The 21,195-nt window shown below is 60.1% G+C and overlaps 1 protein-coding gene across 3 annotated transcripts in view; it reads right to left on the bottom strand.

Annotated features, from left to right (window-relative positions):
* TNS1 (tensin 1) overlaps window positions 1-21,195 on the bottom strand; it is a 273,763-nt gene that overhangs the window by 99,291 nt on the left and 153,277 nt on the right. For all 3 annotated transcript variants that reach the window (XM_074967030.1, XM_074967029.1, XM_074967031.1), the window contains 9 exons: window positions 19,522-19,693; window positions 16,422-16,472; window positions 14,082-14,204; window positions 12,604-12,668; window positions 11,001-11,084; window positions 6,538-6,650; window positions 5,329-5,389; window positions 1,752-1,827; window positions 1,089-1,218 (listed from right to left, as the gene is read on the bottom strand). In XM_074967030.1, the coding sequence (XP_074823131.1) occupies window positions 1,089-1,218; window positions 1,752-1,827; window positions 5,329-5,389; window positions 6,538-6,650; window positions 11,001-11,084; window positions 12,604-12,668; window positions 14,082-14,204; window positions 16,422-16,472; window positions 19,522-19,693 (875 nt within the window). The remainder of the gene's footprint in view (window positions 1-1,088; window positions 1,219-1,751; window positions 1,828-5,328; window positions 5,390-6,537; window positions 6,651-11,000; window positions 11,085-12,603; window positions 12,669-14,081; window positions 14,205-16,421; window positions 16,473-19,521; window positions 19,694-21,195) is intronic.

Below are 21,195 nucleotides of genomic sequence, written 5' to 3'. Positions count from 1 at the left end.
CACTTTTAATGTGGAGAAAGGCGTCGCCCCAGGTCCCCCGGGCGGATTGAACCTGGGTAACAGCTAGATATGCTACAGAGAGAGAAGCAGAGACAGTTTGGGGAGCACATTGGGATTCTGATATTCCAAGTCCTCTGAAAATCACCAAAGTCCCCCAGTGTGGAGCTGATATATCTATGTTCCCAGACACCCTAGTCATAGGAGCTGTATCAGAACCGCAATGGAGCAGAAATGTGAAAACCAAGCAGGCAAAGTAACTGTCACGGAGTCCCCGAGCGATGCTGTGGAAATGCTCCCTGCGAAGCCAGGCAGGACTCTGGGGAAGTCTCCTTTCTGTGAGCAGCCTGTCTTCAGAACACACAGCTCACACGGCTTCCACCTTCCTGGGTCTGACCTCGGAGCATTCAGCCTCCTCTGCCCCTCCGTGCGCTTCCCACAGCCAGTCCGCTCAGGCGGGGTCCTGGGGAAGCCAGAGGGTCCTGCCCCCCAACTCCGCAGTCAGACGTGACTCTCAGCCAGCCAGGAACACAGAAGGTTTATTAGACGACAGGAATATGGTCTAAAACAGAGCTTGCAGGTGCAGAGAACAGGACCCCTCAGCTGGGTCCATTTTGGGGGGCAGTGAGCCAGACAACCACGTCTGCACTTCACTCCATGTTCCAGCCAGCCCCAAACTGAAACTCCCTCCAGCCCCCCCTCCTCTGGCCTTTGTCTCTTTCCCGGGCCAGGCGGTCACCGGATCCCTTTGTTCTCCAACCCTTTAGCTCTCACCTTGCAGGGGGGAAGGGCCAGGCCATCAGTTGCCAGGAAACAGGGTGTTGGCTATTCTCTGTGTCCAGACCCCTGCACATACCTGCCCTCTAGAGCTCTGCAAAGATCATACACCCTTATCCCACCCCCTAGATACTTAAGAACTGCATAGGGGAAACTGAGGCACACCCACATTATTCAGAGGAAACATTAAGAACAGTCCCACTTCGTCACAGTAACTCATCAATAAACTCCCCAAACCATGAGCGGCACAAGATTCCCCCGTCCAGGCTGGGTCCCACATCCCTCTCCCCGCCTGGCAAGAACGATGCAATCACCTTTAAAGGCTTCATCCAGGTCCTCCTTCCCGAAGACAACGCCGAGGTCATGGATGGCGCAGGTGTGGAACTGCACCCGGAAAATGACGTCTCGGGTCGGGCTGCGGGACTTCTTGTGGTAGCATTTCAGCTGTCCAGGAGAAGGGAAGAGGTGTCAGCCTCTCCATAACCCAACCAGGAAACACCCCAGCGAGCCTCGGGCAAAGCCGGGTCTCGGTCTCGCCGCCTCTCCTTATCTAGCTAGCCTAGCGGGAGTGGTTTCTCTCCTCTCTTCCCAGCTGTCGCGCACCCTCCTATCTGGGTAACCGGCTGGACTGCAACAGGGCAGAGCGGACGGATCCTGCAGTGACTTCCAAGGGCCATGCAGCGTGGAGATGGCTTTGATGCCACGTGAGCACGTGGCCATTGCAAGGCACCAGTTCACCCCATTGCACCAAGATGCAAAGCTGGGAACCCTTCCCCATCACCTGCAGAACAGCGGGGTAGGCGCTGGCAGCTCCCCCTAGGGCTCGGTGTTGCACAGTGTTGGAGCTGGGGTCTCCCTACCCTTATGGACTATCCTCCACCTTCCCCCAGGGACTGTTTCTTCTCCCCCGGCAGCCCCAGTGGGCCCAGCTCCTCGCTGGATGGGAGGTTCAGGGCAGGCTGCTCTCAGTCTCTTACCAGGATATCTCCCTTCAGGAGCAGTCCGGGCTCGATGGTGATGCAGATGCTGGTCTGGCTGTCTCCTTGCACGTTGCTGCGGAGAGAGGGAAATAACTCAGCCTGGATGCAAGAGCCCAAGGACTCCATCAGCCAAGGGGCAGGCAATCTCAAGCAGCTCCAGGGGTGGGCGAGGAGAGAAATCCTAGCGAGGCGGGTGCTTTCCCCAGCTTGCCCGAGGTCTGGCTGGAAATGCCATGAGAAAAAGCTCCATCATGCAGTCTCTGCTGTTTCCAGCTGCCCCCCAGGCCAGGAAAATCATCACGGTCTTTGTATACAGTTCAACGGTGCCTGGAGGCACCACCTGGGATCAGAGCCCTATTGCGCTAGGTGCTGTACGATAGACAGGGCCAGTCCCTGCCCCGAAGAGCTCAGGGGCGAAATAGGCAGGCGGGGAAATGATTTGCCCAAGGTTACGCTGCAGGTTAACGGCAGAGACAGGAACAGACCCCAGGCCCCCCGTGGCACCCCGCAGTGTGCTCCCTGCTACCCCCACCCCCACCCCCCGTCAGGTGCAGCCCAGCTGCCGGGCTTTTAACCCAGAGATGCCCCCACAGACCCAGGAGGGGCAGAGAAATTTCCAAAACAAAAGGGGACGATGGAGAAAAAGCCATGGCAACCCCAATGCCGGTTCGGAGCCTGGGGGAGGACTTGCCTGGGGGGCCAGTGAGGCGGGGCCTTGTTCACCGGGACGCTCACAATGGGGGCTGAGAGTAGCAGCTCCTAGCGCAGCCGGCTCCGGCCAGCAGGAATTTCTCTGAGCTAGTCACTCAGCTCCCACATTCCCAGGGGAATCCCTGCAGTTCTGAGCTGGGAACGGGGCGTAAAATCAGCCCGGCTGTGGTTGTTCACGTGCCCCATCGGCGCACCAGCCTTGCTGACCGTGTCAGCCCAGCCAGCAGGGGGAGCTCACAAGTATCATGTCAGTGACAGCCGTTGTTTTTGTATAGGTCCTACGAAAAACACGACCTATTGGATTTGCCATTTTGCAGCCCTTTTTAAAGCCGCTCTTTAGAGTCTGGAGCACATTTGACAGCTGATTATAATATACAGTTGGTCGCTGCTGGGGTCTAAGCTATTCGACAGCATCCCAGGAAAACCAAAGAGAAGCAGCAAAACCGCATCCCCGTCTCTCCCAGTGGGCCCTGATCCAACGATCAACATTTATACAGGAGCAGTGCCCGACTGGGACACCTTAGTCTAGAGGTTCGAGCAGGATCCGACCCAGGGTACATAGCACCCCACAACTCTGCCCCTAATTGTCTATGGGGCTCTGGGCCTGTCACTTCCACCTCCAGCAACTTCCTCACTTGCCCTCCCCGCCCCCAGCCCAGTGGATGTAATAGTCCAGGAGGGTTAATCCAAGTGGTTTTGTCACTCGCTGGCCTTGGGGCTCAGCTTTCACGGGTGAGATAAACTTGGGGTTTTATTAACAGCTTCCCATAGACAGGCTATTAAAAGCTGAAAGGTACGAGTGGGCCTGTAGTAAATTTCATTGAAGAGATGGCATCAGGCCTGGTTAGAAACAGGCGTGTCCCGTATGGGCAGGTCACATATTAGGGAGAAGAGGGGTGTAGTCAGACAGGCCAAGGGGACAAGGGAAGAAAAAGAAAAGAGACAAGCGTTTTTCCACGCACCCTTGCCTGTGATGGTGTTCACAGAGGCCTTGTCTACACTGCTTTGCAAACCCGCGCCTAGGGGACCCGGAACTGTGGACTCGGTGGTTCCAATGACTGCACGTGAGTGTCCACACTGCCTTGTAAACCTGGATTTACAACTGCTGGCCCCGGGTCTCTCAGCCGGGCTAACGCATCCATACCGCACTACACAGGCCTTCTGACTCGGGTCTGCAGCTTGAGCTGTGTCCACACTGCAAAATGACAGCGACTGGACCCAAGTCGCAGCAGGACTCACACCGTGACGCACCCCCCTTGCAGGGTCCTAAGACCCAGGTCCTCGGTGCTTGCCAACCTGAGTCAGACGGATCTGCGTGTGGACGGAAGGGGGGCTTGGGTTCAAACCTGAGTCAGAGCCCGGGGTTGGAGTGCAGTGTAGACATACCCAGTGTGTCCACCAGGGCACATACACCCCACCCCACCCACCGCCCAGGGCTCTAGCTTCAAATTAGCACATGGAAGCCAAACTGTCTGCTCCCCACTGCACACATGAGGACTGGGTGGGTGCCAGGCAAGACAGCTCAATGCGGGGAGAGTTGGAAGGGGGGTCTGGGGAAGCCTGTCTGGGAGCTGACCCCAACCTTTGCCCCAGCCTCGATGTGTCGTTGAGTGGCTGGAGGTAGCTGGTGGGTGCCGTTCTGTGCTTGAGCTTCCCCCCACCCACTCCTGCCCAGATCTGCTTTCCTGGGAGGGGGAAGCCCCGAAATACGGGGAGGGAGATGCCATGAGAGAGCCCGTTCGTGACACTCCCAGCCCCATTCCTCAGCCCAAGTGGTTGGGAGATGCACAAAGTGCTTTGAAATCCCCGATGAGCACAAACAATGCTACATCCCTGCTTCCCAGCCACTGTCCCGTGTCCCAGCACTGCAGCTGTCCTTGCGACCATTGTCCTGGGCTTCCCCTCTCTCCCTTAGGGCAGGATCCGCCAGCGTGCAGGCTGGGCACCATCAAAGTCCCCCATTGAGCCCTCAGGGCCTTGCGCTGCTCGGCTGCGTGGGAGAGAACTTCCCCCTGAGCGCATTGTCTGTCTCCCATTCGACTGCGCCTCGCTCGCACGCCCTGGGGCAGGGGCTGCCCGTCACCTGGGCTCTGGAGCCAGCCAGGAAACTTCCCATGAGGTGATATGTCAAAGGACAAGCTGGAGCGCAGCTCTCCCAGCCGGAGGAGAAAGCACGTGCCCCTGCTCTCTGGGCAGCAGAGTAAGAGCTCCATTCCTGCTAAGGAAGTAAGGGTCCCCCGCCCTCCCAGCCAGACGGCTGCTGAGCTGCTCAAAGGTCCGGGTGCACTGGCTGATGGCTGCATCCCTGCACCAGGGAGGGTGGGCGGTGAAGAGGGCTATGGACAGGCCTATGAAGAAAAGGCACCACAAAACGATCGGTAGGACTCCTCCGGCAGAGCCCAGCCAGTGGCAGTCCCTGGGGACTGGGCACGTGGAGAACTGAAGGGCGTCTCCAAGCACACCGGAAGGGGAGGGCAGTTTTTAGGTCAGATGCGCTGATCCGCCCATGCCGCCGGGATTCTTCGGAGCAGGTCAGGCGCGTGTCAGGGGCGAGTCTACACGGCACGTGTCTGCAGCAGGGCTCGGGGGGACAATGGTGGATTTGGGACCCCCAGAAAAATCTCCCCCCACCCCGGCCAACATTAACCATAAGCGCAAAGTGCAACTTGTTTCGACCCCAAGCTCTCCCCTTCCCTTACAGGACCCAGCCATGTTTCACACCAACACCCGAGCTCGTCGGAGTCCGAGATGCAGAAGGCCCATTGGGTCACCGGGACCATCTCTCGGGCAGGAGACAGTCACAGGGACTGGAAGTGAGGGCCTCTAGGCAGAGAGAGGAACCCAAGAGAGAGCTGATATTTACTAGATCCCAGACGTGTACACTGGCTGCATGGCCTGGTAGATCTTCAGGAAGGGCCGGCAACCTAGAAGACACCGATCAGAAATGGAGAGAAGGAGCATTCGTTAGCCAAGGGGATTAGTCACCAGGAAGGAAAACAAACAGCCCAGCCAGGTGGAGTGGGACAGGGCGCTGGGGACCTTTCCCTAGCCTGCCTGCTTCTCGCAGCGCCTTCCCCAGGCCTGGACAACAGACGGCCCGGAGACGTGGAGGTGGGAGCAGAGAGGCCCCTACACGTTGTCCGCCCTTCCTACTGGCAGACAGCAGTGAGACATGGCAGGCTGCCCCGGCCCAATCACAGCCCTTGGGGTCCAGAGTCCCTAACAATTAGCACTAGAGAGAACTCAGTGCACCAGCCAGGGGTGCGCCAGCCCCTGCTGATGACAACAGAGGGGAGCCCATGCAGCTTCCGGGCTGATGACTGGAGGATGGTAACCCCCCTGCTTGACAGCTGTGTGTCGGGGTGCCAGCAATCCCCCGGAGTTAGGGCCACCGCTGAGTTCCCACAATAAGCCCAACTGCAGCTCCATTCTGCAATCCATTGGAAATGGCCACGAGCCGTTGGCAAAGATGCTCTGTCTACACTAGGGCTCCCACCACAGAGCTGCACAGTGGCTAGCGACAGGGTGATCGCCCTTCCCTCCACCTGCTCTGGGTGGCGTGCCCCAGGGGGCCAGGACACAGGCCGGGGCTGCTCTCGGGCAACCCAGACGCCCACCGGGGCAGGTGGAGATGCCGGGGCTCCCCGCAGAGGCCTGGGCTCCCTGGGCAGCGCTTACCATGGCCCGGCTCCAGCTTCTGGCCTGGCCAGGGGGCGGAGCCTTTGGGGGGAAAGGAGGGGCAGGGGGCGGGGCTCCTGCATGCGTCCCATCCCGCTTTAGCCTTTCGAAAAGCGGTCACCCTGCCTAGCGAGGGGAGAGACGGCTGAGGCCCAAACTCATCCTGTCAACAAGGCATTGATAGTGACCGGCAGGAAGCTACACACGGCAGCCCCTGGCACCCTGGAGCCCACGCAGCCTCCAGTCTCGCTTGCATATACCCTTTCTGAAACGCTGTGGCGTTTACCCACCCCGTGCCCCCTACCCCTCATGCAGGTTCTGTGCCCCTGGAAAGTAGAGCCACACTGAGTGGCAGCCAACAGCCCTCCCGTGCCGGAGCCGGGGGGACACTTACCGCCTTTGGACTCGAAGTTGGGGATCCCGTGCATGATGACATGGTGCAGGAACAAGGGCTTGTTGTTCATTTTGATGGTGCCGGACAGCAGGCCGCTGAAGTAATGGACATACCTGGGGCAGAAACCAGCGTGGGTTCGGGAGGTTAGTGGTGTCTGTGCATGGCCTGTTCAAGCTGCTTTGGTCTCCCCACTGCAGAAGGGGGCTGGGCACCTGCCCCCTATTTCCTCTGCTCCTTTCCTTCCACCCGGATACCCCGCTCAGTAGCCCTTTCCGTCTGTAAACCAACCCTTCGGCTCAGCTGCCTGCACTGGAAGCCGTTCCAAATGTGCCCCAGAATCCTTTGCTCCAAAGGAGACACCCTGGCAGCTGACACCATGGGATCCAGGCTCATCCGAGACTCAAAGGCACCGACTGAGCAGAAACAGGGTGGCCAGAAACTTCACAGCCAGGGAGGAGGGTTTCAGGACTGGCTAGAAGGCCCAAGGGGTCTCAAACCTGGGCCTTCAAAGCTGCCAAGCGGCAGGCATCTCCATGCTTCCAGCCAAGGAGAAGCTATAACCAGCTCATGTTACACTACCCACAACCCAGAGGACACAGACCAGAGGAAGTCCCACCTCAAGGGGTCTGACAGGCAGCAGCCTCATGGCTCCTGATTGGCTTCCTCCCCTATATAAATAAACCCAGGGAGCATTCCAGGAAGCGTCCAGACAACAGCACACCTCTCCTGTAGCTGTCACCATCATTCCTGCTCCCTGTTCTTGAACTCCTGGCTTTGACCTCACCTTGATTTGGACCTCGCCTCCTGACCCGGACCCTGTAACCTGACTCGGACTATGATCCTTGGTATCGGCCCCGGCCTAGAACTTGACCGTATGCCTGCATCTATCTTATTATTTATCCCATTCCTGATGGTTCCTGACATTCTGTTCACGTTTTTGACTGTCGCTGCAGATTGAGTGGATGTTTTCAGAGAATCATCCACAATGGCTCCAAGATCTTTCAGCCAATTTAGACCCCATCATTTTGTATGTATCGCTGGGATTATGTTTTCCCAATATTCGTTACTTTACATTTATCATCACTGAATTTCATCTGCCATTTTCTTGCCCACTCATGCAGTGTTGTGAGATTCCCTTTGTAACTCTTCACAGTCAACTTTGGACTTAACTATCTTAAGTAGTTTTGTATCATCTGCAAACTTTGCCACTTCACTATTTACCCCTTTTTCCAGATCATTTACGAATATGCACTGTAATTTTCACTCCATGCATCTGAAGACGTGGGGCTTTTACCCCCGAAAGCTTATGCCCAAATAAATCTGTTAGTCTGTAAGGTGCCACTGGACTCCTTGTCGTTTTTGTGGATACAGACTAACACGGCTACCCCTCTCATAATAAGATAGTGGCATGATGATATCTTCTATCTAAATCCATGGTATATCACCACCTCGAATGCTGTGTGCGGTTCTGGTCACCCCCAGTCCACCTGGCCCTCATGACCTACCCAACACTGACAAAGCACAAGGCTGTTGGCTGGTGGGATCACGCGTCCCCGCTGAATTCTCCAAAGTGGAACAGCCTGATCTGGAATGTCTGACTGGCCAAAAGAGAACTCCTTCGAGACCGTTAGCTGTTCAAAGCTGGGCCTTAGTCCACTGAACGGATCATCTCCTCCAGGCCTCCAATAGGATCCAAACTTGACTTGCCACGTCAGCGTCACCTGCTGTGGTTGATCTGTGTACGCACAGACCAGCTAACCTGGGAGACGGTGCAGGCTTGCTGTGGTATGTTATTGTGCCCAGGTAAGCTCGCTGAGCAGAACTCCTTTCCTCACACAGAGCTCACACTAGATACGCATACGCGTTTGGCTCAGAAGTCCCAAGAGATGTGATAAACCTAACGAAGTCCTGTTCTAACAGTGATTCTGGGAGTGGGGCCAGCAAATGACTGACACAGTAACCCAAACTGGGGAAGAACTGATCTACCTTAGAAGGCTCAACTAAGAGTGCCAGTATGGGCATGCAGAAATAGAGAGAGAGAGAAAACAGTGAAACCCACAAGCTTTCAAACTGCAACGTAAGCTTCCCCCACAGAAGATCTCAGCCCAGATGCTCAAAGATGTAGGCACCAGACTCTTGTTGTTTTCACCTTATCCCTCTGAGGACGTGGGCCCTCCACCCAAACCCCTCCTAAATCAAACCCCCGGCCCCAGTGAGCCGCTGGGTGTTCTGGGCCCCCAGGCACTGGCGTTTGCCCTGCGCGGATCCCAAGGTGTTGAGCTGGGGTTGGATTTCTCCCACCAGCCAGAGCGATCTGGATTCCGAGCCGTGTTCACACCTGCCCGTGGGCTGCCCTCGTTTCCAGGCCAGGGTGCGAGGGCATGAGAGCGAGGGAAAGCCCAGGGGAGCAGAGCTGGAGGCAGAGGCAGCGATGGGAGAGGAGACGGGCTCGAAATCTCTACGGATCCCCCTGGAGCACCAGGAAAATCTCCCCCCGGCTGCCATTCAGCAGCTCCAGCGCCTTGAAGGGATAAACTGGGACAGCGGCATGGACGGCGGGAGGCCTCTAGTGCCCCCTAGTGGAGCAGAGGGGAACGCACGTTTGATACCTGGGGGTTCTGCAGGCTCCTTCCCCGCAACGGGGAGGCCTGGGTGGAGCACTGCCCCATTCATCTGACCTGCACCACATATGCCAAAAGGGCTGTTGTCACTTCGATACCAGCCAGGTCCCTTTCAGGACAGGAGGGGGCAGTGCCACTTGGCCCAGGCTTCTGTGTCAGCATGGGCCAGAGTGCATCAAAGGGGGCAGTTCGAAGGGCAATTCCCTCATGGGTTGTCCCATAATTGTCCACTAGGGGGTGTCGCACCCCACACTCTGAAGCAGCTGGCACCATGCCCTGTCCGAGACAACCAGGCAGTGCCTGGTCCCTACTTGGTTCAAGGGAGAAGCAAGGGGTACGCGGGGTGGGTAGCAGAGCTGGCCCTGTGGCTGTAACCGGCACCTGGGCCCGTGTAATCTGATGGGCAGCCTGCTCCTCTATTGAAGCACCCGTGACACGCACGGGAAGTGGAAGTTGCGGGGCCATTACCGAGTCCCCGATCGCACCGGCTAGATGTTGGCAGGAACAATGCCATGGGCCGACCTGACAGGGCGCTGCCCAGAAAACCCGCGACCAGCAGCAGCCACTGACAAAGCCCAACACCCACTTGGTAGATGGGGCCCGATCCCGAGCTGATGCAAACAGACCCAGCGCAAGGGAGGTCACTCGAACTGCACCGACGTCCGGGATCTGACCCAGCCTCTCTGTGCCTTTATATGGATAGTGCCCTGCAGATAACTTGAGACACACACATGCCCCATACCCAGAGCTGGGCAATTACAGGTGGCACAAATGCTGCTTGGAGAAAGGAAGCATTTTACTGCGTTTACCCTGCTAAGTGGATGCCAGGTTGCAGCCTGTTGAGCCCGGCCTGGTGCATCTGTCGGCCTGGTGCAGGTCACTAAGAGCCGTGGGCATCAAAGCTCAGCAAAAAAGCTTGATTTGCAGTGCAAGGCAAATCCCCTTCCCTGGGAGGTACCTTCAATTCCCAACAGCCCGGAGGGGTCCTAGGCTGGCTGCTCGCACATTGCCCTGCAGCCGCCTGCTGACTGTGTGTCTGTCCCTGTGGGGGCTATAGACTTGCCCGCAGGTGGGGCATTCATTCTCCCAGGTTCCTCTGGGTTGGGGACTCAGTGAACAAATCCAGAACTCGGCTCAGCACCGTTAATCTGCCAAGGCTTCTGGCAGAGCAAGGGGCACGCAGAGGGTGCTTGGCAGGCCAGGCTGGTCCGCAGGAGGCTCGTCCCCAAACCTGTGTCAGGAGAGTTTCCCCTGGGCATTGCAGCTGTGGGAACGCAAAGCCCCACCCTGAGATCCTGGCTGAGTGCAGGAGCCAGGGTACAAACAAAGGGCCAGCCCCCCACACGCACTGCCTCAGCTCCTCGCTCTCGGTTGGGGTCTTGATATTTTCCTTTAAAGCAAGGACAGAGCTGACCCAGAATCTCAAACCCAACCCGCCATGCAGGGGGGATCAAGCCCCTGCGTCCAAACCCATGCCTATGATCTGGGTCTGGATCAGATTCAGAGCCAGAAGGGGCCCAGTTTCTGGATCGAGGCCAGGCATCCTGCCCCTGCTTTCCAGCCCTCTAACCTGCATAGGGGGGCCAGAGTTTACCCAGCTACCTCTGCTGGAGGGCCTCTCCCCATCCCAATCTGATGCACCACACACCAGGCACACCAAGTCCTGCCACCAAGGGGCATCTTTTCCCACCTGAATCCATGCCCCGCGCACACCATGTCCGGGCACCACATGCCCGATCAAACACCGGCTCAGTCACCACCTTTAATTCCATCACCACAGGAGGGGCCCAGGCCAGTGCTCACAGCTTGGGCCGCCGGGGAGGGAGGCGCTGCAGGACTGACCTCTTCTGCGACGGCTGCCCGACCGGCAGCACCTTGTCCTCGTAGAACCTCTTCATGGCAAACCTGTCGAGGGCTTGGTCCGCGCTGCGGGGGGAAGGTGCACACGGTCAGAGGGGCGGGGTGGGCTCCGGGCTGCATGCAAGGCGGGCGGCAGTAAGGCCGAGTGCGCGGGAGTGCGTGGCAAGGGGGCTCGGTCTCCCCCCGACACGTTTATAAACAGGAGGTGCCGGAGAGCTCACTGGGGCTATTTCGAGGCCTTTCGGGTTTTATCTGACCCGGGGAAACGTCCCTCGGGGCTTGTTTGGGGGCCAGGGGTGGAGAGCCCTGGGCTAGCAGGGGGCTGCGGGGTCGGGAGTGAGGGGCATCGGCAGAGCTGTTGGGGGGAGCCCAGGGCTGGGCTAGCAGGGGGCTGCGGGTTGGGAGTGAGGGGCACTGGCAGAGCAGTGCGGGGAGCCCAGGGCTGGGGTAGCAGGGGGCTGCGGGTTGGCACTGATGGGCCCTGGCAGAGCTGTGGAGGAGGGGAAACCAGGACTGGAGTAGCAGGGGGCTGTGGGTCAGGATTGAGAGGCCCCGGCAGAGCTGGGGCAGACCCCAGGGCAGGTCAGGACTGACGGGCACCCCAGGCCCGGACGAGCAGGGGGTGCTGTGGGTCAGGGCTGAGGTGCCCCAGCAGCATCGTGGGGTGGGAGGAGGGTGTTTGCCCAGTGCGCCTCTCCCCCTCCCAGTCAGCCCCACCCTCCAGAGCTCGCCCCCAACACACGCTGCCTGGGTCCCAGACGCTGCCTCCACAGGGCTGCACCGGATACCCCAGCTCAGGGAGGCGGCTCCCACTCGCCCCCCGGATTTACGGACACAAACCGGAGCCGGCTGGATGGACACAGACGTGGAATTCCCACTGCAGCCTGAGCCGGGCGGGCGGAGACCCAGTCCACGATGCCCGGCCCCAGGAAACCTGCAGGCTGCAGTCCTCTAGCATAGGGGCAGGGGCATTCCCTGACCCCCCACATTCTGCCCCCAACCGAGGGGCCGCCCTGGTCCTGTCAGTCCTTGGCCACCTTTCCCTGCTGCCAACCAGGGTGCTGGGGACAGCTGTGGGTGAGGGACCCTGTTCTCCTCTCACCCAGCAGCTGACGGGGCTGGGTTTGAAGTGCTAGCCTGGAGGCAAAGGGCCCCATATCTCATTTGCAGGCCCCCACGTCCCTGCCCCCCAGGAGGTGGTCTCTTCTTCTCCTCCCTCTGTGTCTGCCCCGCCTGCTGCCCTCCCAGGTGGCTGGTTCGGGCGGATGGTCCCCCCTGAGCCGGGCCAGGGAGATGCCGGGAGCCGAGAAGCTGCCAATGGTCCCCCCAGGCAGAAGAAGGGGTGGGCACCAGGGCCCAGAGCCCAGCCCAGAATGGGGGGCTGGGCCAAAGGCACCATTACCGCTGCTGGGAAGCGGGAGGACGCTGAAGAGAAGCAGCGTCCTCCTGAACCGGGCTCCGAAAGGCGGGTCCCCAGGCTGGTTATCTCCTGGGGGGCACTTAGGCTGTGGGAAGAGGGTCCAGAGGAGACGCCGGGGGTGCTGCTCCAGGTGCCCCACACCCACGCACGCCAGGCTCCTCTCACCTGGCTGAAATGTTGCTGTAGTGCATGTAGGCGGCAACCACGACTCCCATCCGGCCTCGGTTTCCCTGCGAAAGACCAGAACAAAGAGGGCGCTGGGCATCCCAGGGGGCAACCAGAGACATCCCAGAGTCCGCCAGCCAGCGGCAGGGTCCTCCCCTTGACTTCAACAGGCTTTAGACCGGGCCCCGAGTGCCGCGCTGCATTGCTGGGCGCTGGTAACCCACTGCCACGTTCCACCCCAGAGGTGGCTGCATTGCAGCAGCCAGCAAAATGTTCACAATATTTCAGCCTGAACCGCCCAGAGCGATCCGCTAGGGAAGGGAGGTGCGAGAGGAATCCGAGACATCAGTGCTGGGATCTTGTATTTGGCCAGCCAGATGAATAACCCCCTGCGGAAGCTTTTAACAGCAGGGAACTGCTGTGTCTGGATTTGGAAGCTATTGTGTTTCTAATTATGTATCACGCACACGGAGTGTGTTGTCATGCCTGACTGTGTGCGTGTCCCCTCACTCCCCTATCTACTAGGCCAGAGGTGACGAGTTGGGGGGCGGGCATGCAGGGTCGCACGCCTCCCCCAGATTGCTCGGTCACATGGTGAGGCTGGGCCCCCTCCCTGCGGGACAGCTGAGTTGACCAGCTGTGCCAGAGGCAGGAGGAACAGCTGGGAGCCAGAGGTGTCTGCATTTCAGTGGTGAGTGGAAAGTTGTGGGTTAAATTTCCCTGTCTGTAGGATCTCGTCTGTACCTCTCTCCTCCCAAAGCACCTGGCCAGGACCGCTGAACTGCAGCCACCTCTGGGGTGGCTCAAAGGCAGCCAGCACACTCCAGGCTGCACAAGGGGGTGGGGTAGGATATGACACAGGAGGTGACCATGGCACGGTCTGACCCCAAGGACCCAGCGAACCCAGGAGTTTCTAGCTCGTCGCACTGGGCACTGACTCAGACATAGGTCCCAGGGGTCGCTGGCACGAAGCTGACCCCGCTGAGAGCTCTTAAGGGAGCATCTACAAACACCTGCTCCTCGGGGTCTTCCCCATCCTCCCAGTAAAGGACAGATGGGCTAGTTACCAGCCCCGTGTAGGGCCGGGCTCCATTCAGCTCGGCTGCCGGCTGGGAGAGCACCCGGTGCTGGAGCTGGGAAAGCCACCGGGGGTGACACAGTCGCAGCTGGCTCTGAAGGCCGGGTGGGGCTTCCCAGGGGGGCACAGGGCTGGCCGCAGCGCTCTTTTCTTTGAGTCCGAGATGTCAACGGGCCACAGACCTGCCCCTGCGCCCCATCTCAACCCTTGTCCCTCGTTCAGCCCCTCCGGGAAGTGTTCCAAGCGCTCCCTGTCTCCCCGCAAGCCCTACTCCCCCTCCCCTGTACCCTGCCCCCTGAGACAGCACCCCCCTGCTTTTCTCTCCCCACCGCGAGCGGGGCCGCTCGGCCCAGGCCATTGGCAAACAGGCCCTGCCCCCCCGGGGGGTGCTCTAGCTCACCTTGTTGTGGAGGACGACCACGTTGTGGGGCTCGGCGCTCAGCCACGTGTCCATGGCCTTGCAGACGCTGCAGATCTTCTCCAGGGCAGGCGTGTGGAGGTCGGGCCACCCGAAATCCAGCACCTGGGATTGGCAGAGACGGGGGGAGGAGGAGGAGGCTGGATGAGATGAAGGCTCCCTCTGGGGCTTTTGGTTACCGGTTGCCGCAGATGCCCAGGGCTCCTCACGCCAGCCTGGCCTCACGGGTGCTGCCACCCGCTGGGTAACCTGCCCCGGGGGGACCCAGAGTGTGCGGACCCACTCACAGCGCCGCTGGTTGAGAGATGCAGGTGATTCCCTTCCAGGGGCAGAACAGGCCTCCGCCTTGAGGTATCTCCACAAGGGAGCCTTGCCCACACCTGGTACCCAGCAGGAATGGGAGGGCACCATGCCAGCTGCCCAAGACCCTGGGCTAAGCAGTGGGGCCAAAGCAACCAAGCCCCTGGCCCCCAGCCTGCCCTGCCCTCCACCACACCTAGAATGGAAAGGAGCTGGCACCTCATTACAGGATGGGTCACAGGAACCCCTATCGAGAGCCCCTGGGCACTCCAATTCTCTGGCACACCCACCCATTGCTCTGCCCCTTCCTGGAGCCGTCGATGCTGAGATTAGGCAGCTCTGGTGTGGTGCCATCAAGCCCCATGGCAGAGCCCCACCCACGCTGCGCTGGCTGGCCTTACCCGCCCACCAGCTTGGGGGAAAGGGCACAGGTGGGACAGCGACGAGGGAGGGCATGAAGCCAGCGATGGGACGTGCTGAACCAGGACCTCGGGGAGGTGGGCTGTGTGGTGCATGGGCAGGAAGGGGTTAATTGTGCCCAGTGCCAGCCTGGCCCGCATCCCTGCTCCGGTGGTCCCCTCTGCAAGGCATGGGCATGGCACCACGGGAGGGGCCGTGTGCCACCCTGATTGATTGGTAGCACAGGGGACAGAGGCTGGAGCCACCCACAAACCCGGGGTCCCACGCTGCCAGGGCCTGAGCCAGCCCCCGTAAGGCGCGGGGCAGGGTCTCTCCCAAGGGCAGGGCTGGGGGCTCTGCCTCCTGCTCGGCCCAGTGGGTAGGGACAGCCCAGGGCCTCGGCTGCCCGCTCAGACTGACCACAAAGGGAGCCAATCTGAGGCAGCGATCTGGGTGGGTAGGCGGGGTACAAGGGATGTGCAGCATCCCTCCAGCCACTGACTGAACTGGCACAAGCCCTGGACCACTAAAGCAGGAGGTGAAAGGGGCCGGAGCCCACCCCCGAGCCCCGGCCCACCCGACTTTCCCCTCCTCCTTGGTGCTACCCAGCTGCAGAGACCCAGGGGACTCCTGGCCCTGTGCTGGTTTCTCTGCTCCCAGGAGACAGCCCCCGCGCCTATCCATTCCCGCTGCCCCGGCGCTACCCACCTGGCACACCGAGGGGGCTTGCAGCGCGCTCGCTGTCTCCCCGGGAACGGAGCCGGGGGACAGGCTGAAAGATCCCGGCGCGTGCCTGGCTCCCAGTCCTCGCACAGCCCGTGCGGCTGCCAGAGGCAGCGGGAGCAGGATGGGATTGGCGGACAAAGAAAACTCATCCGCGGGGCGAAGGAACACTCAGCCAGTGGGGGATCCAAAGGGCTGGCAGCAGCCCTGTCCCGACGCGGGCGCTCTCGCCGCTGGCGGGTCCTCACGGGAGTCCCCTTTCCCGGCTAAGCCCCCCACACACTCTGCCAGATCTCAGCCAGAGTCACTCCACCAGCTTCCAAAGAGTCGCTGGGATCAGGGCCGGCCCCATCGCAGCTGGCAGCCCCCGGGCGTGGCTGGGGAGTGACAAATGGCTCTGAGGCCGGCCCCCAGGGCCCAGACACCACAGAGAATTGCACCCACGACGGCGCGGGCTCGGCTGGGCTGCCAGGAGAGGCCGTTCCTTGTCAGGGCTCAGGGATTCCTGGGCACTTCTGCAGCCCCAGTCATACCCGCGGGGGCGCCAGTGACCTGGGGTTCATCACTGCCAGTCGCCCCCTTCGGTTCTGGGGCTGGGGGAGGGGGAAGAGAGCTCTCTGGGCACCACAAAGGGGCAGGTCTCACCTCCCCTCCGCCCCAGGGCCTCCCCTGCCCTGAAGGACCCTCTGTGGGGCTCAGAGGGGTGCTCCATTTCCATGACCCTTGGCCTCTCCACCGGGGCTGTCCGGGAGGGGGCTCTGGAGACGTGGCCCACTGGGCGCTGGGCTGGGACCTGCCAAACTCACTGCTTACGGGTGGGAACACACCTGCCTTGTGACCCGCCCCGACTCCTGGGCCTTTTGTCCCCTCCGCCAGCCCACAATAGTGCCCGGAGCTTACCTTGGAGTGCAGCTTGCTGATGTCGTGTCTGCGCTCGGACAGATTGAAAAGCTTGGGAGAGAAGGAGAGGAAAGAGTTAGGAGAAGAGCAACGGTGGAGCAAAGACGGCCCCAAACCCAGGGATGGTGCCCCCGGGCCACACTGCGCAGACCCGGCCCCAGGGACAGCGTGCAGCACCCCTGGGCCACAACACACAGACCCGGCCCCAGCCCCAGGGACAGCATGCAACAGCCCTGGGCCACCCCGCACAGACCCGGCCCCAGCCCCAGGGACAGCGTGCAGCATCCCCGGCCACCCCCCACAGACCCGGCCCCAGTCCCAGGGACAGCGTGCAGCATCCCTGGGCCACCCCGCACAGACCCGGTCCCAGCCCCAGGGACAGCGTGCAGCATCCCCGGCCAACCCACACAGACCCGGTCCCAGTCCCAGGGACAGCGTGCAGCATCCCCGGCCACCCCGCACAGACCCGGTCCCAGCCCCAGGGACAGCGTGCAGCATCCCTGGGCCACCCCGCACAGACCCGGTCCCAGCCCCAGGGACAGCGTGCAGCATCCCTGGCCACCCCGCACAGACCCGGTCCCAGCCCCAGGGACAGCGTGCAACAGCCCTGGGCCACCCCGCACAGACCCGGTCCCAGTCCCAGGGACAGCGTGCAGCATCCCTGGGCCACCCCACACAGACCCGGTCCCAGTCCCAGGGACAGCGTGCAGCATCCCTGGGCCACCCCACACAGACCCGGCCCCAGCCCCAGACATTCGGCAGGGGCTAGGGGAGGAAGGATGGAGTCACAGCAGCAAGATCTTGCAGCTCTTCGGCTCAGAGCAGGGTGGGATAACGCAGGGCCGGAAGGCAAGGCAGGGAGCTGGGCCCTGGTGCAGCGGAGAAGGGGCAGCCAGGGGGATTTCGTCGGTGCCCCGGGATGCTCAGGAGACCCGCGCTGCCCCCCTGAACCAGCAGCACTGAGCTGCTGGAGCCCCACTCATTACCGGGGCTGGGAGCAGGACTCCGCACCCATATCACTGCACCCTCAGGGACAAAACTCTCCCCCCACAGCCTGCAGGGCCGGTACAGCCCCCTCGTGCTCCCTGCGCACCAGGTGGGGACCCCGGGGCTGGGCCTGTCCTGCAGCAGAGCCATGGCTGTGGGAGTCTCCGCGAGGCTGCTAGCCACTGGCCCCCTGGAGTGCAGCAAAGCGGCCGCGAGCGTTATGGCTGCCTGGCCCGGGGTGTCACACAGCCGGTGATGTGACCCGGGCGAAAGCAGGGCCAGGTGCCCGGAGCTACAGGGAATCTCTGCTCCTGTGTCAGAGGGGAGGTGGGGACCCGTGCCCGGCTCCAGGGTCTCTCTGTGGGGCGGGCAGAGGCGGGCAGGCACCTGTTGCAGCCTAAAGTCACGACCCTGAGTGACTACCGCGAGAATGACGGAGCAGCCACATGGCTGGGTGCAATGCCACCACCGGCGTGACCCAGGAGATCCGATTAGATCTGGGCGTCTCAACCAGAGCTCAGGCGAGAGCCTGGAGCCAGAGCCCCGGGGGGGTGGCGGGGAGGCTCACAAACAGGTGATGTGATAGCCCCGCCCTTCCCTCTGGCAAAATGGGAGGCATGTCCCAGCTGGACGGGAGCAGGATACCCCTATGAGAGAAGGCCGAGGCCCCCTGGACTGGATGATCAGAAAGCTCAGTTTTCACAATGGAAAGAGGCAAATAGTGGGGTCCCCCGAGGATCTGTACTGGGACCTGTGCTGCTCCACATACTCATAAATGATCTGGGAAAGGGGGCCAAGAGTGAGGCGGCAAAGTTGGCAGATGATACAAAATTACTCAAGATAGGGAAGTCCAAAGCAGACTGCAAAGAGTTACAAAGGGATCTCATGAAACTGACTGGCCGGGCAACAGAACGGCGGACGAAATTCAGTGCTGGTAAATGCAAACGAACACATTGGAAAACAGAGTCCCAACTATACATATAAATGATGCAGTCTAAATTAGCTGTTACCCCCCGAGAGAGATCTTGGAGTCACTGTGGAGAGTTCTCTGAAAACATCCACTCAGGGTGCAGTGGCCGTCACAAAAGCGAACTGAATGTTAGGAACCATTAGCAAAGGGATAGAGAATAAGATAGAAAATATCAAAATGCCGCTCTCTAAATCCCTGGTTCGCCCACACCGTGAATGCTGCCTGCAGTTCTGGTTGCCCCATCTCAAAAAAGATGCATTCGAACTGGAAAAGGTGGGGTTTGGAAGGGCAACAAAAATGACTGGGGGGATGGAGCAGCTTCCATGTGAGGAGCGATTTAAAGGACCAGGACTGTTCAGCTTGGAAAAGAGACAACGAAGGGGGGAGATGAGGGAGGTCCACAAAACCATGAGGGGTGCGGAGAAAGTGACTGGGGCAGGGTTATTTACCCCTTCACAGAACACAAGAACCAGGGGTCACCCAATGAAATTAACAGGCAGCAGGTTTTAAACAATCATAAGGAAGTATTTCTTCACACAACGCACAGACAACCTGTGGAACTCCTTGCCAGGGGATGTTGTGAAGGCCAAAAACATAACTGGGTTCAAAAAAGAATGAGATAAGTTCATGGAGGACAGGCCCATCAGTGGCTAGTAGCCAAGATGGTCAGGGACACAACCCCATGCTCCAGGTGTCCCTAAACCTCTGACTGTCAGACACTGGGACTGGATGACAGGGGATGGCTCACTCGCTAATTGCCCTGTTCTGTTCACTCCCTCTGAAGCACCTGGCACCGGCAACGATCAGAGACAGGATCCTGGCTAGATGGACCATTGGTCTGATGCAGGATGGCCATTCTTATATTCTTAATGGACCTTCGTGACCATGAATGTATCGATCTCGGAATCTGGGCTTCCACTTCACACCCTCCTGAGATTCCCGAGTCCCCCGTCTGGCTCTGGAACATGATGCCAGGACCTTCCCCATGCTGCGGGGAGGTGGATGGCCTGGCAATCCCAGGAATTGAGGATCCCCACCCCTACAGCTTCCTCTCCTACAGTCAGTTCCACACCCTTCCCGACATCCCTCCCCAGGCCCTCCAACCGGCCACCCGCAGATGGGGAGCGAGGCGGTGACTCTTACCAGGTAGCTATCTCCATGCTTGGACTTGAGCATCTGGGCCACCTCCCTGAGGTTGCTGCGGAAGTTCTGCTCCTCGGCCGAGCTGGGGTACGATACGGCGATGATCCGCTCGGTGATGTACACCAGGTCCAGCTCGCAGCTGTCCTCCGTGGTCTGGGCCATGCTCACGCTCCTGGGCCAACAAGAAGCAGCCAACTCAGGTCCCAGCAGGGCACTACAGGCCTGCGGGGCGAAGGTCTAGAGATCTGGAACCCAAACAAGGTGGCGTTCCTGCAGCACCCTCCTTCACCCGACGACTGCAAAGCGCGTTGCAAGCTGTAGGTCATTAAGACCCGTGAGCTAATTATTATCATCCCCAATCCACAGATGGGCAGGGCAAGGTATGGACATGGTGAGGTCAAGGGGCTCGAGCGAGGACACGTTGAGACTCCCATGGCAGCTCTAGCCATGGAGTTCAGATGTGCTGGCTGCCCCGGCCCTACTCTAGCCACCAGCTGCCTTGGCGCAGAGACGGGGCCAATTGCCGTGCCAGCCTCTGCACCCAGCTGTGTGCTCTTGGTGCAGCTCATGGCTCTGGGTTCAGCTGTCCAAACGGCCACTGACCATCGCAGGAAGCGGCAGGACCAGCCCGGCTCCTGGAAACCGTGTCCAGAGCTAACCCTCCCAAAGACCCAGCCCGACACCGGTGGGGAGTTAGTAGCAAGCGCCCTACAAGGCCCCACAGGTCAAGAGATCCTTCCTGTGCTGACCCAGGCCCCACCTTGTCCGGCCCATCCCCATCTCCAAGTGCCATTCGTTACATACTCCTATTGTTGCCTCTTGGCAACCAGATCCGTATCTCCGGGAGCTTATCTCGGTTACAAAAAATAATCCATTAAGTCCAAGTGAAGCCTGGCTGGAACGCACTCCACGGGCCTCTCTCGCTCCTGGCATCCGGCCACGGACCAAGCAAACAGACTGTGGGGTCCTAGATAAGCCTGAGGGAGAGAGCTGCCAAGGCAGCCTATGCCCGCCTGGGGGAGCGATGCTCTGCCCTGCAAGGATGCAGAGGTCACACCTTGACAAGGGCGTGCAGTGTTTCTAAGCAGGGGGTGAGGGTTGGAGACCACAGGCATCCCGAGGAGATAGAGGAGATGAAGAAAGGGGCACCTGAAGTATGGGTGAGCCCACAAGGACCCCAGAAATGGGCCCTACCCTGCCCGGCACTGAGCATCCCTCCTTCCCACTGCCTTCACTGGAAGCTGAAGGAGCTGAGTGCAGTACAGGACAGGGGCTGAAGAACACAGTGGGGAGACACCAAGATGGGGATCAGCCTGGAGCATTCAAAGGAAGGGCGTGGGGGCTGGCCTTAGTCTTGCTGGGAAAATTCTGGTCCCCCTCCTGCAGCTCAGTCCCACAGGAACCATTCGAAGGGGAGAGCGCCCCATCCTGGGATATCCCCCTAGGCAGCAAGCGCCCCCTAGCACCCTGCGAGAGCTCTGGTCAATTACCAACTTATGGCGGAGCAATCAGCTGATGAACCACCAGCACAAGGGGAAGAAATTCTTCGCTATACCCGAGGCTGGCACCTGGTTATAACCTCAGACTTCAGGCTTCCACGCTGCCACGGTCACAAACCACAGCACCAGCCATCGGCAGGAGGCCCCAAGAGGAGGCCGAGTTCCAGATTCTGTT

Source organism: Natator depressus, chromosome 11, assembly GCF_965152275.1.
Source record: "Natator depressus isolate rNatDep1 chromosome 11, rNatDep2.hap1, whole genome shotgun sequence".
Taxonomy (NCBI): Eukaryota; Metazoa; Chordata; order Testudines; family Cheloniidae; genus Natator; species Natator depressus.
The sequence above is the reverse complement of the archived record's forward strand: the minus strand, read 5'-3'. Positions and strand labels throughout refer to the sequence as shown.